The sequence below is a fragment of the Cricetulus griseus genome, chromosome 5, assembly GCF_003668045.3.
Source record: "Cricetulus griseus strain 17A/GY chromosome 5, alternate assembly CriGri-PICRH-1.0, whole genome shotgun sequence".
In the NCBI taxonomy this organism is placed as follows: Eukaryota; Metazoa; Chordata; class Mammalia; order Rodentia; family Cricetidae; genus Cricetulus; species Cricetulus griseus.
Window position 1 is genome coordinate 120,188,238 of NC_048598.1, and position 24,425 is coordinate 120,212,662.

General features: G+C 47.9%; 1 protein-coding gene across 7 annotated transcripts; it reads right to left on the reverse strand.

The window, feature by feature from the left end:
• Positions 1-878: 878 nt before the first annotated feature.
• Positions 879-23,832, reverse strand: Dcaf4 (DDB1 and CUL4 associated factor 4). Of its 7 annotated transcripts, none has more exons than XM_027418443.2 (15): positions 23,687-23,773; positions 21,208-21,314; positions 16,784-16,880; positions 14,386-14,486; positions 13,903-14,060; positions 13,270-13,352; positions 11,175-11,277; positions 9,361-9,504; positions 7,531-7,580; positions 6,548-6,627; positions 5,185-5,286; positions 4,959-5,056; positions 3,871-4,044; positions 3,440-3,554; positions 879-2,201 (listed from the first exon to the last, which is right to left on the reverse strand). In XM_027418443.2, exons 3-15 carry the CDS (start codon positions 16,870-16,872, stop codon positions 1,969-1,971), a joined length of 1,530 nt encoding a protein of 509 aa, XP_027274244.1. In that variant the 5' UTR covers positions 16,873-16,880; positions 21,208-21,314; positions 23,687-23,773; the 3' UTR covers positions 879-1,968. The 7 variants fall into 7 exon arrangements, with proteins under 7 accessions (XP_027274244.1, XP_035300918.1, XP_035300919.1 ...); XM_035445027.1 differs by having other exon boundaries at positions 21,116-21,314; XM_035445028.1 differs by lacking the exon at positions 21,208-21,314 and adding an exon at positions 14,563-14,600 and having other exon boundaries at positions 23,687-23,702.
• Between the last annotated feature and the right edge of the window lie 593 nt (positions 23,833-24,425).

Sequence of the window (24,425 nt, forward strand, 5' to 3'; positions counted from 1 at the left end):
CCACGAATCTGTCATAGATCCAGGCACTGCATGTGACCAGATGGTTTGCAGTCAACAGAACACTCCCTTGCTTGGTGCTGAGTGATCTTAGCCACTGCCATACTTTAAATTGCTACTTTATGCTGACGCCCCTTGTCCTCACAATCTACAATTATAAGAGCCTATGTTTCTCAGATTGCTGTTGTCTGTCATCCTTGTGTCTTTGCTTAGGTTATGGCCTCTGAAGAGGACAATTGAAAATTGCCAGCTTTTTGCCTGAAGCCAGTACCTTCTGCTTGTTCAGCACATTCTGTACCACTGAGCCTGGTTTCCTCATCTGTAAGATGACACTGATATAAATATGTTACTTTGTATTCCCTGTCCTTTATGAATTGTTACAAGGATCATATAAAATTTTAGATAGTAAGAATAGTGATATTCTACATGTAAGTTGCTTATATTAGGGGTCTTGGGGAAAAAAGATGAATACTTAATGGGTAGTTGTTTAGTTGGGGAACATTGTGCCTAATAAGCATTATATGTATGAGACAAATAGCATAGTCATAGGACATAGAGAGCTGTGTTCCAATAAGGGCCATAGCCTCTGGTCACAGATACTCAAAGTCCCAACAGGAAGGGAGCCAGAGGATCATCAGTCCCAGCCCAGTGCTCCATTGGCCTCTGCTTTCCCACTGATTGCTGGGGACAGGGAGGCTGGAGAGTCTAGAGAGCAGCCTCCTGGAACATGAGCAGAGCAGGGCAGTGGTGTGGAGGGGCAACACCAGGGTCCCCAACAAGCCATTGAAACTGGTCTTAGGGTCTCTTTACCCTACTGGCAAGCTTAGTTTGATGGTTCACCAGCTTTAAGGGATCAAGATTGAATTAGATGGAGACACACATGCTTCTTTTGACTTTATTGGTAGGTAGAAAGGATTTTAGACACTATAAATATTTCATAAACTGCAGCTCCAAGATTACAAAAAGATCAAAGCCAAATTTGGCCTTGGGCTTTAGAACTGACACTCAAGTCACTGTAACAAGCCAGTGTCCCTAACATCCTGGATAACTCAGGAAAGGCATGTTCATGGATGTTGCAAGCCGTAGCATTTGCAAGGGTCCGTCTCCCTTCCAATGCCTGCACAGTAACAAAAGAGCCCAGGACTTTTGCCACTGAGATGGCAACGTGTAATGGCTTCAAAGCCGGCCCCTCTGCACCTCAGGTGCCTTCTCTAGAGCAGATACAGGTCTTCCTGGACTGCAGCACTCAACACTCAGGTAGTTTCCACCACTGGGCAGTTCCTGGTGAAAGCAGCAGCTTTAACTAATTTTGTTTTGCTGGTCTTCATTCCAGAGTCTGCTTTGCCAATGAAGGGGGTGGGGGTGTGGGTGGGGGATGTGGGGTTGCTGCTTATGGAACTCAATAGGAAAATCCAGTAAATCCCTCTTGTGACAAGGCCTTTCATGTTCCCAGCCCACAGTTTATCTGCTGCTTTACTGAAGTTCATCCACATAAACTAAGAAAAAATTCTATTTTTGTTTTATGTGTATGGGTGTCTTGCCTGCATGTTAGGTCTGTACCACATGCATGCTTGGTGCTAAGGCCAGAAGAGGGTGTTGGCGTCTCTGGACTGGAGTCAAAGATGGTTGTGAGTTGCTATGTGGTTGCTGAGAGTCAAACCCAGGTTCTCTGTATAGCAGCCAATGATCTTAACAACCGAGTCATCTCTCCAGCCCCCCATGTCAACCACTTTGCACTGCCCTCAAGCGGGAAGGACACCATAAGCTCCACTTAAAAGTACTCATTAGAGTCAGGCCGTGGTGGCGCACGCCTTTAATCCCAGCACTAAGGGGGAGAGGCAGGCAGATCTCTGAGTTCGAGGCCAGCCTGGTCTACAGAGAAACCCTGTCTCGAAAAACAAAACAAAACAAAAAAAACAAACAACAAAACCAAACAAAATGTCCTTGTTAGAGACTGAAGGAAGCTGCCATTCATTCCCACCTGTCCTCCTCCAGATTGCCTGGACAGAATGAGCTGTAGGAGAAACAGTAAAGGTCCTGCTGGACAGCCATGAGCAGCCCTGGGGCTCCCTGGGGGCCCCCAAGGCGAGGAGAGAAGGCCACACTGGGAATGTTAGCCTTGGAGGTGGGGTATGGAGAAGGTATGGTTCTGAGCAGGTGTGCGTCATGGAGGCTCCAGATTCTGGTGTAGCAGTCTTGGCCCACTAAGAAAGAGGAAAGACAACACAGCGGGTTAGTAAGAGAATGCAAGAAAGTTACGGCATGTAGGGCTCCTTAAGACCTCGAAGGGCCAAGTGATTGTACTAAGCCCAAACACAAATCCATGGGTGGAAGGTATTTCTTAAAATTAAGACCACAAGTTGGTCTTCTGCTCCTGAATCCTAGCTAGCTGCAGGTGTTCAAAGTGACGAAGATGTACTGGCTGGCTGACACAGCAGGGGCTCAGCCGGCTCCCTGGCTCATGGGTAGGGAGTCTTCTCAAGTGGGAGTCAGCCCACCTGATCTAGATGCCAGGCAGCTGAGTTCCTTTCGATGAACTAGCCAGGAAGATCTCTCAACTTTGTTACATCCTGGCAGAGCAGATAACAGCTATTTCTGGTTGAAGAATTCAAGCTAAAAGTCTGCGGGACTCCTAGTTCTGAGCAATGTGGCATGGGACACCATGGATTGTGGCAGCCCAGATGCTGTATGCTCTTAGAGGTCTGTGGGGGCTTTGGCAATCAGACTCTGATTGAGTGACTGTAGGTACTTAGTGTGCCTTGGCAGAGGATGCACTTGGGGTGTGTGGTTCACTAGTGCAGCTGTGCAGACACCGTGTGGGGCTCTCAGCGGGCTCATCTTTAGTCTACCATCCAGCACATGAAAACTCTTCTGAGATGAAGACTCGAGGCGCACCATTTTCAGAGCAAGCCCAGTGCTAGCACAGTAATAGCCCCCAAGAATTTAACAGGGAATGAGTACTGTCTGTGGCGCCATTAACACATGCCAGTAAAAACTGAGACCATGTCAAGGGCCTCCTGTTCCATATGTAGAAACACTGAATTTGTTTTGTGGCCTGGAAATAGTATGATCTGCAGTTACTTCAACTCCCTCAGGGCTTAGTGGCCAGATAGCTGCTGCTCACGGGGAATGTGAAGGGGCCAGGATCCAAGCACTTTAGGTACCCTTAATTTCTCGGCATCCTCTGAGGGGAATGTGAATAGAATGGACAGCTTTTAGACAAGACGGTGCCTGATGGGATCCCATTACTCAAAGAGGCCTGACCTCCAAGCCAACTCAGTCCCCAGCTGCTGTGTCCGTCCATCACCTGCCTGTTTCTAAGGTGATGCTGTCAGTGGCCCATAATTCCCATTACTTATACCACTTTCCCCCTCTGCTGTTTAAGATGTGAGCACCCTCACAGACAGCATTTGATGGATGGGATCGCCCCTTCCCCACACACCTGCCACTAGGATTCCTTCCTCCTCATGCACATGCAGGGGCAGGTAGGCATACTCATTCACGTGTCCTTCATACTGCCTCACACATTTGGTGGCCCTCAGGTCCCACAGCTTGATCTGGGAGAAGAAGCACACAAAGGGTTACTCGGGAAGGGTGTACCAGGAACTCGGCGACTACCAGGTTTGAAGCTGGAAGGGCGAGGTGATCTCCAGGGGCCTTTTAGATTGTGGAGACTGAAGCCTCTAACTCCTAAAGCTTGAGTCCATCAGAATCACAGAGCCAAAGGCTCTTCTGCACTTCTGTCTAGGCAAGATTAAGCTCATGTGGAGCAGCAAAAGGACTTAGGGTAGCCCCTACCCTGGTGTCTTGGTGTCAGGGTCTCTTACAGACCTGGACCCTACCATTCCGAGGCCTGAAGTCAGGCTCTCCTACCTTTCCAGCCATGTCTGATGCCATCACGTATTGCTCTTCCTTAAGGACCCGTACAGAGGTCACTGCTGAATCATGGAAGATGTGGGTGGCCTTCCAGCCCTTGGCTTGACTTGGAGAACGCAGGTCAATGGCAAAGATCTCCCCAGAACGACAGCCATTAAACAGTAAAGGAGTCTGTGGAGAGAGAGGTAGTGCCCAGCTTTTACCATTGGCCCCTACGGATGGAAGGGTGTGTCCTGCATGAGGGTTGGGAGGAGTTTTGGTCTCAATGGACCCAGAAGGAAGGCAGAATTCTTGTGAGAGGGTAGAAGACATGGACCCTGTGTCTCTCCAGTGTCTACCCTGTGGTGAACCTGTAGGTACTTGGAGGTAGCGCCATTGTCCCCTTAGGCTTCTTTTCTTCCTTTTTATTTTCATTTTTTTACATTTTGGTTTTTTGAGACAGGGTTTTTCTGTAGGTTCTGGAGACTGTCCTGGAATTCTCTTTGAAAACGAGACTGGCCTTGAATTTATAGAGATCTGCCTGCCTCCTGAGTGCTGGGATTAAAGGCATGCCCTGAGTGCTGGGATTAAAGGCATGCGCCACCAACACCCAGCTCTTATTCTTTTTTTTTTGAGACAAGTTTTTTCTGGGTAGCCTTGGCTGTCTTGGAATTCACTTTGTAGACCAGACTGACCTGGAACTGGCAGATCTCCAAGTTCGAGGCCAGTCTGGTCTACAGAGCAAATCTTGAAAAAAAAAAAAAAAAAAAAAACAAATTCTGCTGGGTACGGTGGCACATACCTTTAATCTCAGCACTCAGGAGGCTGAGGCAGAGGGATCTCTGAATTCAAAGATAGCCTGGCCTACAAGTGAGTTCCAAGCCAGCCATGGCTACATAGTGAGTTTCTGTCTCAAGGAAACCAAACCAAAACCAATAAAAAACAACAACAACAACAAAACAAAACAAAGTACCCACTGATCATTCCCATGCCTTTTTTATTGTAAAAAGGCGGGGCCCAGATGATATACTAGGGAAACCCAGTGTCACTCCCGAAAACATTTCACTCTGGGAACGTTCTGTTACACCCTTCCCAATCCAACCAACCTTGACTGCAAATTGCTGAGCCAAGACATCACTGTTGGTTCCATACGACTGCCGGTGTCCTGTCACCACGTTGGTCAACAGGACCCTTCGAGACAAACCTGGTGGAAACAAGAAATGGGTCCCTGAGACCAGGGATGCTGGCAGTCTAGGAAGAGGAACTGGTGGGTGGGACCTTCAGGTTTGTGGAGTTCTTTACTTGACACCCAGGGCTATGGCTATGGCTCACCTGTACTGAAGCAGTTATTGGCCTGGGTGTTCAGGGACCAGGCACAGGACCAGGCACCAGGGATCCGGAAACTGCAGAGAACGCCGGGCTGGTCTGTACCTGCTAAAAGAAACAAAGGAAAACAGGGTCACCTGTGGTGATATTTTGTTTATGATCTTCCAAATAAAGATTGCCTGAAGATCAGATGTCTGTTCAAGGAGCAACTCATGTTCTCAGTCCAGACTGTGGCATTTGTAGTGCTAACAGCTGGGATGGGGGTGGTGTCGGGAATGTGGTTTCAATCCTTGTCCCAATACCAACAGCGTGCTCAAGTCAAACATTGAAAACTATGAACTGACAGAACATCTCGAGGGGTAAATCCAGCCATGTGTCCACCACTAAGACACACCAGTAGCCCAGGAGCCTCCTTCACGTCCTTTTCCAATTTCTATCTCATTTCATATGGTTTCCTAAGGGAGTTACTATCAAGACTTCTAACATTAAAACATGAGTTTCGTGGGGCAACATTTTTTTTTAAAGATTTATTTATTTATTATGTACACAGTGTTCTGCCTGCATGTATGTCTGCAGGCCAGAAGTGGACACTGGATTTCACTACAAATGGTTGTAGTTTCACCATGTGGTTGCTGGGAATTGAACTCAGGACCTTTGGAAGAGAAGGTACTGCACTTTTTTTTTTTTTTTTTTTTGGTTTTTCGAGGCAAGGTTTCTCTGTGTAGCTTTGGAGCCTATCCTGGCACTCGCTCTGGAGACCAGGCTGGCCTCAAACGCAGGCAGTACTCTTAACCACCGAGCCATCTCTCCAGCCCTCCTGGGGCAAAATTTTGACCCACTCCTTATCTGTAAAGTGGTAAGATACACGCCCCTCAAGTTTGCAGGGCAGTGAGATGCTGACAGGGCTAAATGCTCATGGCCTCCTTTACCTCCACAAGGAACCTGCTGGGGTAGGCACTGCCTCCATCTTCCAGAGGTCATGCAATATGGTTGAATATGGGAATGGAGTAGCTGTGCTCTGGGTTAGCTCTGCCTGATGTCTGCAGACAGCATGCAGAGGTCTGTCAGAAGAACCAGTCAAACTGCTTCCAGCAAGCTAGCCGGCATGCCTCCAGCACTTGGGAGCTTAACCAACCACAGGCTGCAGCTCAGACCAGTGTTTTGGTGTCTTGTGCTAGCTAGTCACCTGCACTTTGGTTGCAGAAATGACTTCAAGGGGTTTATAAAAAGTAGCAAAGTCTAAGATGCAGTGATCCTGGGACAGACTTTGGGAACCCTCCCACCCTGCAGCCTATCCCAGCCCATGTGCTTAACTGGGGTCATCCAGAGGACACAGGGCTTTCTCAAGACAAAGGAAGGGACTCTGTACCTTGGTGATTACTGACGAACAGTGATGCTGGGAGCAGGGTGGCGCAGCCTGGTGTCTCTGCAAGGCCCATGAGGCATAGCCTGCAAAAAAATCTGTTAAGGACAGCCAGGTATGGACAGAGCCCTCTTCTGGGAGAAGAATGGCCATCAGTAACTTTCAGGAAATTATGAAACACAAAGGAGGGTGGAGAGTCCAGATATAACACTTTTTACACTTCCCACATCCAGTTTCAGCTTCTTCAGGAATATGTCACAGACATAGTTAAAAGTTAGTCCCTTGTAATCTGTTTCCTGCCTTCTACCAGAGAACTAGGGTTTCAAAGTGAAGTGAGTTCACTGACGCCATGTTGTAACATGTCTGTGCATATGATGAAGTAAGTCTCAAGTCAATGACAGCACAGAGACTTAAGAACTCATCGGTTATGGGATGAACCAATGACAAGGGTCACCAATGTGTGTTAAACAGACCCAACTGTGTTCCTAGAGAAAAGCCTGCTGGCTCGCTGAGAGGCCAGAAACCAGTGTGTTCTGAGATTTCAAGTCTTGTGCTCAGAGTCAAAGAACTTCCCTCACCGCCTTCCTCAGTGTTTCCCCAATCACTGCTTTCATCCTCCATCTCACAGCTGGGTACCTTCTTTACTTTATTCTTTCAAAGCGCTGACTCCCCTGGCAGGGATGCTGAGTTTGTCTGGTGACCCAAGATCCCGAGACTGTATATCAGAGGTAGAGCACATAGAATCTGGAGTCAGGTCCAGTGCTGTCTCTAGCAATTACACATCAAGGACCAGATGTCTGGTACACAGGAACTTCATCATCATCCCGTCAACAGTCACCTCTGATCTTCAGTTGTTTATGGAGACGCCCTGCTGTGGACCCAGGTGTTTAGTTTATGTCCAAAAAGTAAGACAAGGGTACAGAAGGGTCCACCCCTCTGCCGTCTCCACAGATGGCTGTCCATAAACCTATTCACCAGCCAAAGGATACAGGATGTGGGAATCCAAGTGATTGAGGGATGCCCAGCACACAGAGTTCACCTGGAGAGGAAGTGGGATGAGAGAAAGACTAGGTTGACTGCTGCTCAGGGGAACAATGGCCAAATGCTTTTCTAGAAAACGCCTTGTAGGGGCTGGAGAGAGGCTCAGCACTTGCTGCTCTTACAGATCTCAGTTTGGACCCCAGCACCCACACCCAGTAACTCTAGTTCCAGGAGATCCAACAACCTCTTCTGAATACACACAGACCCATGTATATGCGTATACATGCATGCACACACACACACACCTGTAGGGAGACACCACAACCACGCCTCCTAAGGGCTGGCTACAGGTGTGCCTGACCATGCCTGTCAGGGCGTGGTCAAGGTGAGGTCAGGATGACGAGGGATAGGTTTTTAAGGGACTGCAAGCACATGGGAGTCCCTCTCTTTGGCCTAGCTGCCTAGCTGCCCCTGGCACACTCTGGCTTGCGTTTGGCTGGTGTTTATCTGAATAAAGATATCTTAAGCATACAGACTAAGGATCGGCTCTCATTATACACACCCCTTAAAATTAAAAGACTTGTAGGGACACAGACACACAACCTCCTAACCCCCACAGTACTGACAGTAAATTCAAAGCTCTGAACATACTAGGCAAACACTCCTTAATCCAGGGGTTTTCAACCCGGGAGGGCCCTTTGACAGGGGTTGAATATCAGATATTCTGCATATTAAATATTTACATTATGATTCAAAACAGTGGCAAAATTACACTATGAAATAGCAACAAAATGGTTGGGGTCACTACAACATAAGGAACAGCATTATAGGGTCACAGTTTTAGGAAGGTTGAGAACCACTGACTTAATCTGACATGTGATTTCTTTCTTCAGCTTTTGCTCTTAAAATAGGCTGGAAGAAGCATCCTGAGGATGGTGGGGCTCCCTGCTCAGACATGTTGGGACTTGAGAGGTACAGGAAGGAAGCAAACGCCAGGCTTCAGTCCTTGTGCACACCATCGTGGGTCCCATGCTAAGGTATCTGGTACACCCCCACTCAAGGCAGACTTGAGTTCTCAATTATAATTTACAGGGCCAGGAGACGAGTCTACTTTTAACCTAAAGTGTCCTGTGTCCTGTTTCATCCACCAGGCGTTTCTTTCTTTCCTTTCTTCCTTCCTTCCTTCCTTCCTTCCTTCCTTCCTTCCTTCCTTCCTTCCTTCCTTCCTTCCTTCCTTCCTCTGCCTCCTCTAAGATAGGGAAAAAAAAAAATACAGCTAGGCTCACCTCATAGCTCAAGCTAACCTCAAGCGAATGGCGACCCTCCAGGCGACCCTCAGCCTTCTTGTGTACTGAGATTCTAGCTACCACACCTGGCTCATTTGCAACCAGGATCTACCTTGTGGCTCATGTCCCTGCTGAACGGGAAGTCACAGCCTCTCAGATGCACTTTAAAGGTTGCTCTTGGATGGAGAACACCTGACATTTGTGATGGCCATGGGAGGATTCCATCCAGGCTGTGACCACTGCAGCCTATATTCCAGGAACCACACCCCTTCGTATCAATTCCCATCCTTTAGAAAAGGAGAAAGCCTCAAGGCCACCCCACCACCTCCATCTCCCCATTACATTCCTCTCCCAACTTAAGATGCTCTGGGCCTTCCTTGTCCGCAGGAACTAACAAGCCATTTATTGGTCCCTGGCAAAAGTGAGACAGCTCTTCCTGCGTTCTTCACAAAGCTCTTTTCCCTTTCCCTCTCTGGATTTAGGCAACTACAGCAGTGTCCTGGGCCCAAAGGCAAGCTGGCTGCACGGCTGGAGAGGCAGGGCAGGACCCACCTTCCTGTTGGTGAAGTACAGGTTCTCATACATGTGCACCTTGAACGTGGGAGCCTTCAGTCCCTGCAGGTTGATGATGCCATACTTGGAGCCTCCGATTTGGACGTCATTCACTGTGAAGAGGCGGTCACTGCTAGTATCTGCCTGGAGGGAAACCGGCTGTAAGTGATCGCTCAGGCTGAGCCATGTGACTGCCTAAGCTCCACTCCATGAGGGACCTACCTTTGCTCCTGCTCAATGCAGTGATTTTGTGCAAAGCTCAGACTCTGCCCTGAGGTATGGATGAAGATGGTAAAGAGAGGACACGGCCTGGAAGTCTGGTGTCCTTAGTGACCACCTCAGAACTCAGTCTAGGAGGATCTTAATGTTGGCCAAGAGGACTGACTACACCCATATGACCACCATGAAAGCCATGGAGAACTCTGAGTTCTAGGCCAACTACATAATAAGACCCTGCACTATTTAATTTAAGAATACAACAGAGTACCTGTAATACTCATTTAGGAAGCTAAGGCAGGAGAGCTGAGTTTGAGGCCAACCTAGGGCACACAGTTCCCTTGTCTCAAAAAGCCTCCCCCACAAACAAAACATAACATTGTTATTTCAAACTAAAATCTTAATATTTATCTTTTTTGTTGTTCTTGGTTTTTCAAGACAGGGTTCTCTACTAGCTTTGTAGACCAGGCTGGCCCTGAACACACAGAGATCTGCCTGCCTCTGCTTCTCAAGTGCTGGGATTAAAGGCGTGCGCCACCAATGTCTGGCTTATTTATTTAATTTTTTTATATGTAATCATGTGCTTGTGCACAAGTGTACACACACAGATGAATTTCCCCCTATTCTGTAAGCTTGAAGAGTTCCATGCCTGGATAAACCTACTAGTGATGAGAACCAGATATGGAAAACCACCTTCCCAGTTCTCTGGCCATACAAGCCAACAGTCATATGTGATAAATACGTTAGCAGACTGCACCCTAGTGGCAGGGAAGGGTGTGAGGGGACCCACTGCAGCCAAGTGATGGCAGATCACACTGCCATTACAAGGGCTGTAGCACGGACAATCTGGGCCTGACCCCAATACTCCTTTTACAGGTAGGCTCTGCTGTCAAGGTCTCCTGGGCTAAGAGGCTTCAACGTCTTCCCTAAGGTTCACTCTGTGGCTTTGGTCTCCCATCCTGCAAGGAGATCATTACTTCCATGGCTTAGTCTCACTCTCTCAGGCTTCCCCTCGGCCTCCAGGAAGGATGTGGCCTTCCTGGCAAGACATGCACTCAGGAGGCCCATCGAGAGGGAAGCATCCTTTATGTGCAGGGTATACTCTGGCTCCACTGTCCTCAACCTCTAGTAGTTGGCCTTCATTTCCATCCAACTCGGGTCTCGGTAAGTGAGAATGATATGATGGTAGTATATAGGGCCCTGCCGCCACTGTGGTCAGGGACACTAAGCGAGGAAACCCACTGTGCTTAGCTGATGACACATGGATCCTGTCCACTGTGCACCTTTTCAGCTGCCCACACCACAGCCAGGGAGAAGATCCTTTGTTCTTAGCATGTGACTAGACCCAGGCTTTACATCATGGGACAGGATTGAAGAGTGAGTCTCTCTCTCTCTCTCTCTCTCTCTCTCTCTCTCTCACACACACACACACACACACACACACACACCCTTTTAAAACAACAAAAAATCCCACCAAACCCAAAGGAAGACACCAGTTTTCAATGTAATCAGCTTCTTGTTAGCCAGGCTTAGTGAACACTAACAGTGAGCCAGGAGTGCCAGACGTACCTGGGCACCCCCAGACATGTGTCACTCACCAGGATGAAGTTAAACTGGTCACTTGCTAGAGCAGAAGGGTCTGAGCTCTGAATCTCCACCTTTCTTCTCTCCATGCAGCTCACTCTCAGCTCATGGGCTAAACTAAAGAGAGAAACAGAAACACAGGGAGGGCATGGTGCCCCAGCTGGACACCTAAGACTCATGCTGGGGTGCACTTCTGTAGAACCACCTCCGTGGGAAGATGATTTTTTTTTTTTAAAGATTCATTTATATATTTAATGTACATGAGTGCTCTGCCTGCATGTACCCCTTTATACCAGAAGAGGACATCAAATCCAAATCCCATAATAGATGGTTGCTGGGAATCGAACTCAGGACCTCTGGAAGAGCAGCCAGTGTCTTTATTTATTTATTTTTTTTTGGGGGGGGTTCCGAGACAGGGTTTCTCTGTGTAGCTTTGGAGCCTATCCTGGCACTCGCTCTGGAGATCAGGCTGGCCTCGAACTCATAGAGATCCGCCTGCCTCTGCCTCCTGAGTGCTGGGATTAAAGGCGTGCGCCACCAATGCCTGGCCGCAGCCAGTGTTCTTAACCTCTGAGCCCACCTCTCGAGCCCAAGACTATTTTTTTTTTTTTTTAAGAGACAGGTTTCTCTGTGTAGCCCTGGCTGTCCTGTAACTTACTCTGTAGGCCAGGTTGGCCTTGAACCAGAGGTCAGAAAGATGATTTGAGTTCAGAATTTCAAGACCAGATTAGGAGGTTAAGTCTCAGCAATAAAAAACAAAAACACCTGGGATTCTGCCTTTCCCCACACTCACCTCCTCTTCAGTTCTCTCACAAAACGCCAGGGACAACTAAACACCTGGCTAGCCCTTCCCCAAATCAAAGAGTCAGTTAGACTTCAGAGGAATTTGCCTGGCAGTCACCTGGTGCAAACTTTTTCTCGGGATGACAATGCCTGAGAGATGAACAAGCTGCTGAGGGGCAGAGGGTGAATTAGAAGAGCCCAGGTGTGCAGCCGCCCACCTCACTACTACCCCCTTCCTCTTCCACAGTACAGCTTCCTTTCCAGCCCAAACAGAAGGGCTGTTTCTGTGTAGACGCTCTTACCTCTTGAGAGGGAAGTATATGAAGGAGGCCGTGTGCTACCCCTGTGTGGCTGGGCTTCCCTGAAGTGGGCACTGGTCTCCCTCACATACTCACAGAAGCAGCATCTGCTGGAGGCAGACAGATCCTGTTTCTGCTTTTACCTGGAGCAAGTCATTCCACTCTGAACTTCAATTTCTCTTTAGAAAATGGGAGGGAATTATCAACTTATCAGATCTAGTTAGAGTGATAGCAGCCATGACAAAAATAATACAATTTTTGGAAATGTTGGGGGACTAAATCAGACCTCGAAGCAAGCACTACTACTTTACACTGGGCTACATCTCTGGCCCCCCGCATTGAAAGAGGCTGAGTACATACACACTCACTTAATGCCTTGTGTCACCAGAAGGGGGCTCAGGAAGAAGTTATTGTGAGTCACTTGACTCCCAGGAGTCTCCATCCCTTACTGAGGAGAGAAAGAGTTACTAGGAGCTATTTAAGATGTAGAAGGTAAAGCTGGCTATAGAGGGAGGGTTTTTGTGATCCGCAGGACCCAGGTAGGGCTGGAGATCGAGCCTAGAGGGGCTGGAGAGAGAAGGCTCAGGTTCAATTCCCAGCAACTCACAATTGTCTGTAGTAACTCCAGCCCCAGGGGATTTGCTTCCAGAGCAGTGGGATTAAAGGTATGTGGCACCATGCCTGGCTTAAATAAAAAAGGAGCTGGGCAGTGGTGGCGTACACTTTTAATCCCAGCTCTGGGGAGGCAGAGGGAGATAGATCTCTGTGAGTTCAAAGCCAGCCTGGTTTACAGAGCTAGTTCCAGGACAGGACAGTCAGGGCCACACAGAGGAACTCTGTCTTGAAAAAAAAAAAAAAAAAAAAAAAAAAAAAAAAGACATAGAAGGCAGAAGGCAGCCAGCAAACTGAAGACCCTCAGCTAAGAAGACTTGTCACAGAGTAGCCCAAGTCTCTTCCGACTAGATTTGTGAACTATAGAAATAAAGACAGGAAAGGACATTCAAGACAAAGTAAGACATTGTCTTACCGGCAATAATTGGTGATGTTGAGAAAACCCAGCTGTTTTTTCCGTAGGATGGAAGATGCATTAAATCCCATTCTAGTAATTTTCTAAGTTTATTAAAAAAAAAAAAAAAAAAAAAAAGAGGAGTCAGTGAAGACAGCCATAGTGGCAAGAACCTGGAGTTCTAGCACCAGGGAGGAGGATCCTGACCATCGGTTCAAAGTCACCCTTGGACACATAGTACTGAAGACCAGTTTGGGTTATAAGAGACTCTGCCCAATAAACAAAATAAAAAAGCCACTGAAGATTTATCTGTGCTATGTTTGGGTAACAGAGGTATTCAGTTCCACAGGACACAATGAGGGAAACAGGTATTAAGTGGTCAGACATTTGATGAATAAAATTTGATGGTGTCCTCTCAAAGGCAAGAAGAAAGCCAAGCACAAGGCAGCCCTGTGGGCTGTATTGGAGGGTCTATGCCACACCTGTCTAGGCTCTTTGATAGGCACTGGGCTGATGTGTGTAGAGCAAGGCCACATGCCGGGCCTAGGAAATGGGATGGCACACGGACATACTCTGAGTATGACTCACAGCCTGCCCCCAGGAGATGTGGGCTGTTGGACCCAGGGCACTGGGTAGCCAAGGGTGAGGGCCCACCTTTTTCTGCCTGTCCTCCTGCTGCAGCAGCTGCAGCCTTCTGCTCTCCATCTCCTTGTGCCGGATGCCCTCCTTTGTCAGGGGGTTGCAGTTGTTATGACCAGGCAGTAGACGGAAGTAGCGGTTCTTTTCAGGGTCGAAATAAAAGCCTGGAAGTTCTTTAAGAAAAAGAATCCAACTGACTAAATTAAAACACCCTCCCATCTAATAATGGTCTGTGTATCTTTTCTGCTGGTTGAGCGGCAGTCATGGTCAGTCACTGAGTTCCGTATTGGAGAGGACATCTGCCTAGAACCAATCATTATTCCCAACACCTGGCTCCTTCCTTCAGCAGATCAATTTGCTTTTAGAATTCCCTCAAGTCAAGAATGGGCTCCCAACCCCACAACAAGTGAAGAGACACATCCAAGCCCTGGCCGAGGAATGGTAGCTAGGACAGACTTGCTCCCTGGTTTAAAGCAGGATGAAGTTTTATCTCCCTACCTGGCACAGACGACTCTCCTGCTGTGCCGGATGAGGTTGATGGGGCCTCAGCATCATGGTGGCCAGAATCTTGTGGGCTCTTTGATGTTGCCGTGGTGTACCTGTTGATGCACAGTTGTGGCAATGAGTGTGTTTGCTCATGGAGGCCAACGGACAATCTTGGGTGTCAATCCTTACTTGCTGTCTGTCTTTTTGAGACAGGATCTCTCATAGGCCTGAAACTCACAAAATAGACAAGGCTTGCTGGTGAGCCCCAGGGATATGTTTGTCCCTGCCTTCCTAGTCAAGCACAAGACACCACACCCGGTTTTTAAATGTGGGTGTTCCAAGGAACCAAACAAGTCCATCTCCCCAGTCCAGTTCTCAGTCATTCTGACTGGAGGTCCTACTTGAGCAGGTCTGTAGCCTTCACCTGACCTTTGTGATTATCTGGGGCGCACTGACCCTCCTGCAAACACACCAAAACAAGGGCCAGCCTCTCCTTTTCTTCCCTTCTCTCCTCCTCCTCTGACCCTCCCTTCCTTCCTAAGAGGACACCTGTCATAGGAATTCCTTATCTTCTCACTTGGGTATTTTGCATGTCCTGAGGTCTTTCGCAATTATCCAGGACGAAAAGAAAACCAGAAATCTTTGCCACTAAGAATGTTACTAGCTGGGCTTTCTGTCTGCCTAGCAGCATTTACACAGCCAGGTGAGTCTCATTCCTTATTGGCTTCAGCAGCAGAAGAATTTAAATGTTATCTGGCCAGACAACCTTACAGATGGAGAAACTGAGATTCGGGGGACAGAGGCAATGTCCTCCATAATATTAGGAAGGAGCTATGGCCAACACACTGGATTTGCAAAGCCACCAGTGGCCTCTGTGGCAATTACAGGCTAACATGTAGGGTGAAAATCCCGAGAGAATCCCTCTCCCCACACACAATAAAAGGAAGTTTGCAAAGCTCGGCTGAGGGAAGCAAAGACCAGCCTGCGTCCCATCAATACCAAAAGCTGTGCACAGCTGCAGGGAAATTGTCTTCTCTCCCTTTTCTGCCCAGAGCTTTCTGAAGCAGCCCATCTGTGATCAGCAGGGGATGGAATAAGTGTCATGACAAATGTTGGTCTTTCTCATCCAAGGGCTGCTGCTCCATTTTTTTTTCCACACAGAGCCCAGAAGATGGCTGTGCCCAGCAGGTTTCCAAGCCACTCTGCCAAAACTGGGCTGGGACGCTCATAGATCACATCTTGCTACTCATTATGGCTTGTGGGGAAGGCCCGAGGCCCAAAAAGTATCCATGGCTCTCCTAACAAAATATACCAACACTGGGTATAGTGCTGATCTTTCTACAGTACGGGCCAAATTTGAGATTTACACCCAATGAGACCCACTCCAGGGCCCAGCCAGGCAGCTTTTTAAGGGTTTTTATACAGTCAAGCCCAGGTAGCTTATGGAACACAATACCTTTTTTCTCTTTCCTTCCACTATGGCAGCAGGAGTTCATACCCACAGAGTCATCTCACCAACTCCAGATTTATCCATTTTAGGAGGAGGACTGGGTTGGCAAGACAACTAAGTGAGTGAAGGTGTTTGTGGTCAAGCCTGATGACCTGAGTTTGATCCCTGGGACTCACATGGTGAAGAAAAGAACTGATTCCCTAAGTTGTCACCTCACCTTCACAGGTATGACACGGGGCACACACACACATACACACACACCAAATACATAATGGGAGGTCTGACGTGTTGAGGACCGACTGAAAGAATTTGCAACTGGCACATGTCCTGCAAAGAGGGAGCAACCTATGAACCGGAGGGCTGCACGAAGACTTCCTACTGTCAGAAGTCGGGGGCTGGGGGGTGGGGGTCTTGTTCTGAGACAAGGATGTTTGTACTCCCTTCATGCAGGATAATAAGTGAGATGTGGGAAATGTTTACACTGGGGACTTTAGATGCTATAAAGAGACCCGCTCCCCTCCAAAGACCAAAAAGACTTGTAGTCCACATAACTCTACATAAAGATTTGCATGTATTATGTAAATATGCTATATACTACATATATTGTATAAGCAACATATATGGTAACTACATGTTATATAAGTCCCTTTCCAGGACTTACACAGATAATATTCCCAGAGGTTTTTTTTTTTTTTTTTTTGCCCCTCAAGTCTTCAAATGGAAAAGTAGGTCTCCATTTTGTGTCAGAAAACAGCTTGGTCAGAAGCTAGTCACTGTGAAACAAAGCGTGTGGCTGTGCCCTTACTCCCCGGAGCTGTGAGCTGATGGCAACATGTCAAGCTTTTGAGCCTACTGGCTCCACTGCCAACGCATTCTGAGAGGCGAGTACATGTGTAAGCATTGTACCGGACAGCCAGAAGAGCACTGGGCAAAGCTGGCTCCCAAAACCTGTACACTTACCTCTCACTGGAATCACTCTGCCTGAAGGCGGGGTTCTGCTGGCGGCCTCGCCCACGTCTCCTCCTGCTCTGCCAGATGCTTCTACTCATTTCTGTTCCTGTAAGAGAAAAAAACAGAACATCAGACACCCCAGCTGTGTGCCCTCCCACTTGCCTGGCAGCTCTACTATGCTCATGATAGTTATCGGTGAGGCTGCAACCCAAAAAGTTTTTTTTTTTTTTTTTTTTTTTGAGACAGGGTTGCTCTGTGGCTTTGGAGGCTGTCCTGGAACTAGCTCTTGTAGAGCAGGCTGGTCTAGAACTCACAGAGATCCACCTGCCTCTGCCTCCCGAGTTCTGGGATTAAAGGGGTGAGCCACCACCCGCCCAGCTTTTGTTTGTTGGTTTGGGTCTTTCTTTCTTTGATTTATTTATTATGTATACAGTGTTTTGCCTGCATGTATCCCTGCAGGCCAGAAGAGGGCACCAGATCCCATTACAGATGGTTGTGAGCCATCATGTGGTTGATGGGAATTGAACTCAGGACCTCTGGAAGAACAGCCAGTGATCTTAACCTCTGAGCCATCTCTCCAGCCCTAAAAGTTTGCTTCCAGCACTTTCTCAGTATCCCTTCCCACCAATGACAGAGATGAGATGTGATCAGATATGAATACCTTAATTCTTTCCACATCTTCTCCACTAACACTTGTGTGAATTCTTTTTTTTTTTTTTTTGTACCCTGCCCCCCCACCTCCCAGACAGGGTTTCTCTGTGTACCCCTGGCTGTCCTGGAACTCATTCTGTAGAACAGTTGGGCTGGCCTCGAACTCAGAGCCTGTTGGCTTTGTGTGAATTTTAACTCTAGTCTTGGAGAAATAAACATCTGTCTCTGTGCCTCTCCAAGACACCCTCCCCACCCAGATGTCTACTTCATCCTTCCCTGAGGACATCACAGATGTCTAGTTCCTGTTTAATGTCTCTCTTCTATCTCTGTGCCCCCTCTCTGAGGCACAGGTGCAGAAACACTTCATAAGAGTGACCTACACATAAATTCAGTGCCTTCATCTCCCCACCCCCAGCATTCTGCTAAAATGCTCTTGCCAAGATAGCAACTAACAATCCTTATGGTCAAAGTTGGGGAGTCGAATTTAGTCCCCACTCCTGCACTTGGCTTTGAATGGCCAAAAGCCTGCACTTACAAGGTTGAGGCAGTGAGGCCACTAAGTTAAGACCAGCCTAGGCTACCTAGTGAGACTCTCAAAAGAACCCAGCAGTTATGAGAGCATGCACTCTTCTGGCAGAGGACTTGAGTTCAGTTCCCAGCACCGACATCCGGTAGCTCATAACCGCTTGCTAACTCCAGCTCTGGAGGGCACCCACGCTCATGTGCATATATCCCACCCTCACATACACATAACTAAAAAAAAAAAAAAAAAAAAAAAAAAGCTGAGGGTTGGGAGATTGCTTGGTGTTGGTGGGTGGTAAGGGCCTCCCCAAATATGAGGAGAATCTGAACCCAGGACCCAATTGGTAGAGTCAGTTCCAGTTGTCCTGACTACCACAGGCACACCAAGGCCTTCTTCCAACACTGACTGCACAGTGCAGACATACACGAAGGCAAAACACCCATACACATAAAATAGAAATAAAACCTAGAAGTCCTGGTGGCACTCTTGTAATCCCCAGCACATGGGAGGGTAAGCAGGAGGGTCAGATGTTCAAGGTTATTCTTTGGGTTACACAGGGAAATCGAAATCAGCCCTAGTTACCCAAGACCCTCAACAAAAAGCACCCCCTTCAAAAAAAAAAAACACACACACACACACAAAAAAAAGCCCATTTTTAAGAATGAAAAGTATGTTTCTAAAATGCAAGATCCATACTGTAGTTTAAATCTGCATTTATTTGTTTTAAACTTTGCTTACACACTCCTGTCTCATGGGATGTGAATTCTTTTATGTTTTGCTACAGTGCTGGAGACATCAGGGCCCTGTGCATGCTAGGCAAGAGATCCAGTGTTGTTTTTTCTATTCTTAGCACCTAATGACCTAGTTGGCTATGTGAAAATTACTGCTGAGCAAAAAAAAAAAAAAAGACAAAAAAAGCCCCAAACAATAACAAAACCTGCTGCTATTTACTCTTTATTCTGTGGTGCTTGGGGCTGAACTCTGGGCCTCACTACTGAGTTTTATCTCTAGCTCCCTTCACTTATGAGATATTCAAAAGACAAATAGTATATGGGTGTGATGCCCACATCTACATCTGTGCATCACTTACTTGTGTGTCTGGTACCCATGGAGGCCAGGAAGAGGGCCCTGGAGCTAGAATTATAGACAGTATGAGCCCCCATGTGGGTGCTGGGAATCAAAACCGGGTCCTCTGGAAATTAAAGCCAGTGCTTTAACCACTAAGCCGTCTCTCTAGCCGCACTTCACTTCAAACCCTAGATAGCTTTCCTCTACTGGGTGTTTTTTTTCCCTTAGTAGTTTATATTTACAGAACACCAGAGCTGTGGCCCCTGCCTCATGACACCCCACTCACATCCTAGCAGGGGAGCAAGGAGTTGACTGCCCTGTGAGGACCGGCTAGAGGACTGGGGGATGGAAAGACATGTGAGGAGCCTGAGGACAGTTTGGTACCTTGAGAATCAGGTACATGGGGCCAGGCAGAGGCAGGTGGATCTCCGTGAGTTCGAGACCAGCCTGGTCTACAAGAACTAGTTCCAGGACAGCCAGAGCTACACAGAGAAACCCTGTCTCAAAAAACCAAAAGAATCAAATGCAAGGGACTGCCGGAAGAGGCCGGAGAAGACAGGTAGGTCAGGCTGAGAAGGGCTCTAAGCTTGAGTACCCCGTCAGAAAGAGAGCAAGAGAGTCTGAGGACACTGCAGCAGGGCAAACTCTCACGAACTAGAGATGGCACTCAAGTGGAAAGTCAGGAGAGGAACCTCAGGAGGCAGGTGGATTGCAAACAAACTGGAACCAGGACCCAGGAGACCAAGGATGGAAGAATGGAGCCCAAATGCCTGATTTGGGATAACTCATCTCTCAAGAAGCCAACCTGGGCTTCACAGGAGACTAGCTCAAAAACATGAATGGGTGGGGAAGCAGATTTGGGGGAGGCCAGAATGCTACAATATTAGGCTCTTCTATTTTGAAGGTAGGTTAAAATGGGGAAGACACATTTAGAATTCTATGGAGCTAGTTTCCTAAGCTGACAGTTTGTTAGTCGAAGTGTATAGTCTTTCCTTAAAGATTTCTTTATCACATGTATGGATATGAGTGTTCATGTGCCACAGCAGATGAGGTTAGAGGACAACCTTTGGAAGTTAGTTCTCTCCTTTCACTGGGTTCGGAGGGTGGAACTCAGGCACACAGGCTTGCAGGCCTGCAGAGCAAGCTCTTTTACCTATTGAGCCACCTTGCTGACCCTGTTTAGTCATCCTTATTCTTCCAAACATAAAAGTCAGCTCTCTCTCTCTCTCTCTCCCCTCTCTCTCTCCCCATCCCCTCCCCTCCTCCCCCCCCCCCTCCAGAATAAGTTTAGGCCAGCCAGGGCTATACAGAGAACTCGTCATGAAAAACCAAAAAAAAAAAAAAAAAAAAAGCAACCCCCAACAAAAGCCTCCTACCAGCCCCCCCCCAAAAAAACAACAAAACTACTTATGACAGCATTACCAATTAGATTAAACATCAAATAGTATGAAATCTATAACCTTCTCTTTTTTGGGGGGGAGTCCCTCTATAGTAGCATCAAACATGTGATTCTTCCTGCCCCAGCCCCCCACAAACTGTGTTTACGGATGTGCTTCATCATGCCTGGCTTGAGGTTCCTCATCTTAAATGGTGAAGGCTACACATCACTATGGAGGGTGTTGAAATGCCAGGGAATACAGTATTCTATAACCCATTGTTTCCATTCACCAGAGTTTCCTTTAAGAATGCTGCTTTCCACAGCATTCCATTGTGAGGTAACAAGCTGCTATGAAGCTGTGCAATTTAAGATTCTAGAGTCTAAGTCATTCTGAGACAAAAATGGAAATGGGGGGAAGTAAGTGTGCTTAAAATTACCCACCCCCTACATACAGTCTCCACCACCTGCTGATCTTTAGTTGCCAGGTGGGTGTCTGCCCTGTCCAGATACATACTGGAAGTCAGGCAGGGATCAGGAGTTCAAGGCCAGCCTGGCCCTAAACTTCCCCTGTAACTCCAGAGATGCTGGGTACAGGCCCACAATCAGGTAAACAGCTAATGCACTTGGGGGACATCTTAGTTGGGGTCCTGGGACTATATCACTTTACCCTAACACCTGGGACCTGGGGTTTAGGGATAATGATAAAAACCCTGGGACTTACATAGTAACAGTGGCTGCACAACCTTGCAAATGCACTAACAGCATGCTATGGTATTCAGTGAGGGCTGGGGAGACAGGAGGGTAAGCACTTGCCACTTAGCGGGGTCAGAATTCCCAAAACAAGGTTTCACTTCTCCAGTAAAATGGGAGGTGGAGACAGGAAACTCCTCATAAGTTCCAAGGCCAGCTAGCTCTATGAACTAAGAGGGAACAAAAGACCTGGTGTCAAACAAGGCAGGTAACAAATAACACCTCAGGTTGTCCTCTAACTTCCACACAACCACACTCACTTAATATGCACACAAAAATCACATCAATAAATAAGGTGAGAAATAATGCAATCATAGGAAAACCCAGTAAGACCCTGATTCCTAACACATAGTAAGATGCAAAGTGCTAATGCCACTGGTTGCTAGAACCCGGCATAAAATGGCCCCTTCAATAAGTTTCTACCCTCCATAGTGTGGACCATGTGGACCAAGGAGGGAAATGGGAAAATGCAAGTGGCTCAGTAGGACTTCTGTCCAGTGTAAAAAATAAAACGAGGGGCTGGAGAGATGGTTCTGCAGTTAAGAGCACTTGCTGCTCTTGTAGACCTGAGTTTGGTTTCCAGAACACACTATGAGGTGGCTCACCACCTCCTGTATCTCAGTTCCAAGTGATCCAACAGTCTTCTGGCCTTGAGGTCACTCCCACACAAACAGCATTCACCCACACATGCCCCTGTCCTTAAAATTCCATCCCTGAATCCACAGCAAAAAACCACCTCCACAAAGTTGCCCCCGATCTCTACATGCACACTTGCACAAAAACATCCATATAACAGTAATAAAATCAAGCCCCTCTTTACAACATGGAAACCAAGGCTTATAGAACTAACAATATCTAGCTAACAAAGTTGCATTAAAGGAGCAAGAAGAGGTCCCCAACACTTCAGGGCAAAATCACCCACAGGACAACACCTCAATTAATTTCCACTGTTATTTACAACTCAATTTCCAGACAGTGGGGTTTTTCACTTCTCCAAGGTGCTGATTCATTAGGTTTTTTTTCCTCCCTTCTTACTGCTCTGCTCAATACACATGATGGTGTCTATGGATCTTCAAGGTGGAGAGAGCATTGTGCTCCCCAAAGTCACCTGGGAGACCACAAATGCACCCAGATTCTGAAGAAATGGTGTGGACAGACTTTCTTTCTTTTTTTACTTTTTTCCTGAGAGACAGGGTTTCTCTGTGGCTTTGGAGGATGTCCTGGAACTAGCTCTTGAGGATCAGGCTTGTCTAGAACTCACAGAGATCCACCTGCCTCTGCCTCCCAAGTGCTGGGACTAAAGGTGTGTGCTACCACTGCCTGGCCAGACTGCCTTTCTCACTAACACACACGTGGTGTGTCGGGGAATGGAGGTTGGTCCACACCAGGGCTTACTAATGCTCTAATGCTTCCATATACCAGCCTGCACAAAATCTCAGGCAAGCCACCCTTAACCTTTCTTTCTGTGTCTGAGACAACTGTGGCTGGAGAGATGGCTCAGTGGTTAAGAGCACTTGCTGCTTACAGAGGACCCTGGTTCAGTACTCTGCATTTTACACAGGAGTGTAAGTGCACCCCCCCCCACGCAACTCTCTCTCTCTATATATATATGCCGGGTGGTGGCGCATGCCTTTAATCCCAGAACCAGGGAGGCAGAGACAGGAGGATCTCTGTTAATTGAAGGCCAGCCTGGTCTTCAGAGCGAGTTCCAGGGCAGGCTCTAAAACTATAGAGAAACTGTCTCGAAAAACCAAATAAAGAAACAAATAAATGCTCTTTTAAAAGGTGTGGGTGTGGAAACCCCCCCAAAAAAGAAAAAAAAAAAACAAAAACCAAAACAAACAAACCCCCCAAAATGCCCGGCGGTGGTGGCGCAGTCCTTTAATCCCAGCACTAGGGAGGCAGAGGCAGGCGGATCTCTCTGAGTTCGAGACCAGCCTGGTCTACAAGAGCTAGTTCCAGGGCAGCCTCCAAAGCCACAGAGAAACCCTGTCTCGAAAAGCCAAAAAAAAAAAAAAAAAAAAAAAAAAAAAAAAGTGTGTGTGTGTATGTGTGTGTAGACAAGGCTTAGTGGTTAGGAGCAATGAGGACCTAGATTTGATTCCCAGCATCTCCCATGGCAGCTCACAACCACGTGTAACTCTAGTTCCATGGGATCTGTGCGACCTTTTTTGGCCTCCGTGGACACCAGGCATGCTTGCAGCGCACATACATATGCAAGCCAAATACTCATACGCATAAAAATAAAAACACAAAACAACAAAACTAAAACAAGAACGTCTTCCAGAATTTATACCAAAAAGCGCTACTGGGCTGGTGCTCCATCACAGTCCGAATTTCAACGGAGGCGATGGCCCTGGGTCTTTAAGCAGGTGACCCTGGGGATCCCGCAGGGCCCGCCAGGCCCGGGCCCACACCCACTCCGGTCGTGTCACGTGCTCATTCCTCCTGCCCTTAGCCCGGCCTTCCCCGACGTCTGCGTGGGTACAGTGACACCCACCTTCGGCACCCAGGAGCGCACTGGGCATCGGAGCAGGCTTACCTGCACCGTTGCTTCTCCGAAGCTTAGCAAGTCCGGCTGGAGCACAGAGGAGGCGTGCGAGGACCCGGAAAGACACTCACGTTCTGTGTTGTAGCAGCCCATAGGACTAAGGCGACTGGCTCTGCCTTCTCATTGGCTCAGGCTTCTGCCCGTCCACGCCAGCAGGAGCGGTCTTATGCAGAGGGCGGGACTTGGGACTTCCGCTTCGTCAGAGCCCCTAGTGCCTGGCCCTGGAGTGCTTGGGGGCGGAGCCTGGTGCGCTTGGGGGCGGGGCTGGGGCTGGAGATTGCTACCTGAGTTCCAGACACCCTCTTGGCAAACGGAGTTTCTCTCTCTCCCTTCCTCCCCCCTCTCTATCTCCTCTCCTCTCTCTCTCTCTTTCTTTCGAGACAGGGCTTCTCTGTGGCTTTGGAGGCTGTCCTGGAACTAGCTCTTGTAGACCAGGCTGGTCTCGAACTCACAGAGATCCACCTGCCTTTGCCTCCCGAGTGCTGGGATTAAAGGCATGCGCCACCAACGCCCGGCTCGTCTTCTCTCTTGCTGCAGATCGTACCGGAGAAAATTTTTTTCTGCTTGGGGTCGGTACATGAGCCAGAGTTAACACTGATATGTTGTGGGGAAGAGATGATTGTATTGTGGAAAGAGCAAAGGAGCCTTTGAGGGGGAAAGAGAGAAAAGGATTAGGTGGAGTCCTCGAGACTGCAGGTGCGCAAGACTGCGGAGTGTGGCTTCGAATCTG

Coding starts and splice junctions, on each gene's coding strand:
- Dcaf4 (XM_027418440.2), bottom strand. CDS start 23,672: ATGCCCAGTGCGCTCCTGGGTGCCGAAG. Junction 9,505..11,174: donor ACCAGTTTAACTTCATCCTG/GTGAGTGACACA, acceptor GTTTCCCTCCAG/GCAGATACTAGCAGTGACCG. Junction 7,581..9,360: donor TGTACTTCACCAACAGGAAG/GTGGGTCCTGCC, acceptor CTTCCTCTCCAG/GTGAACTCTGTGTGCTGGGC.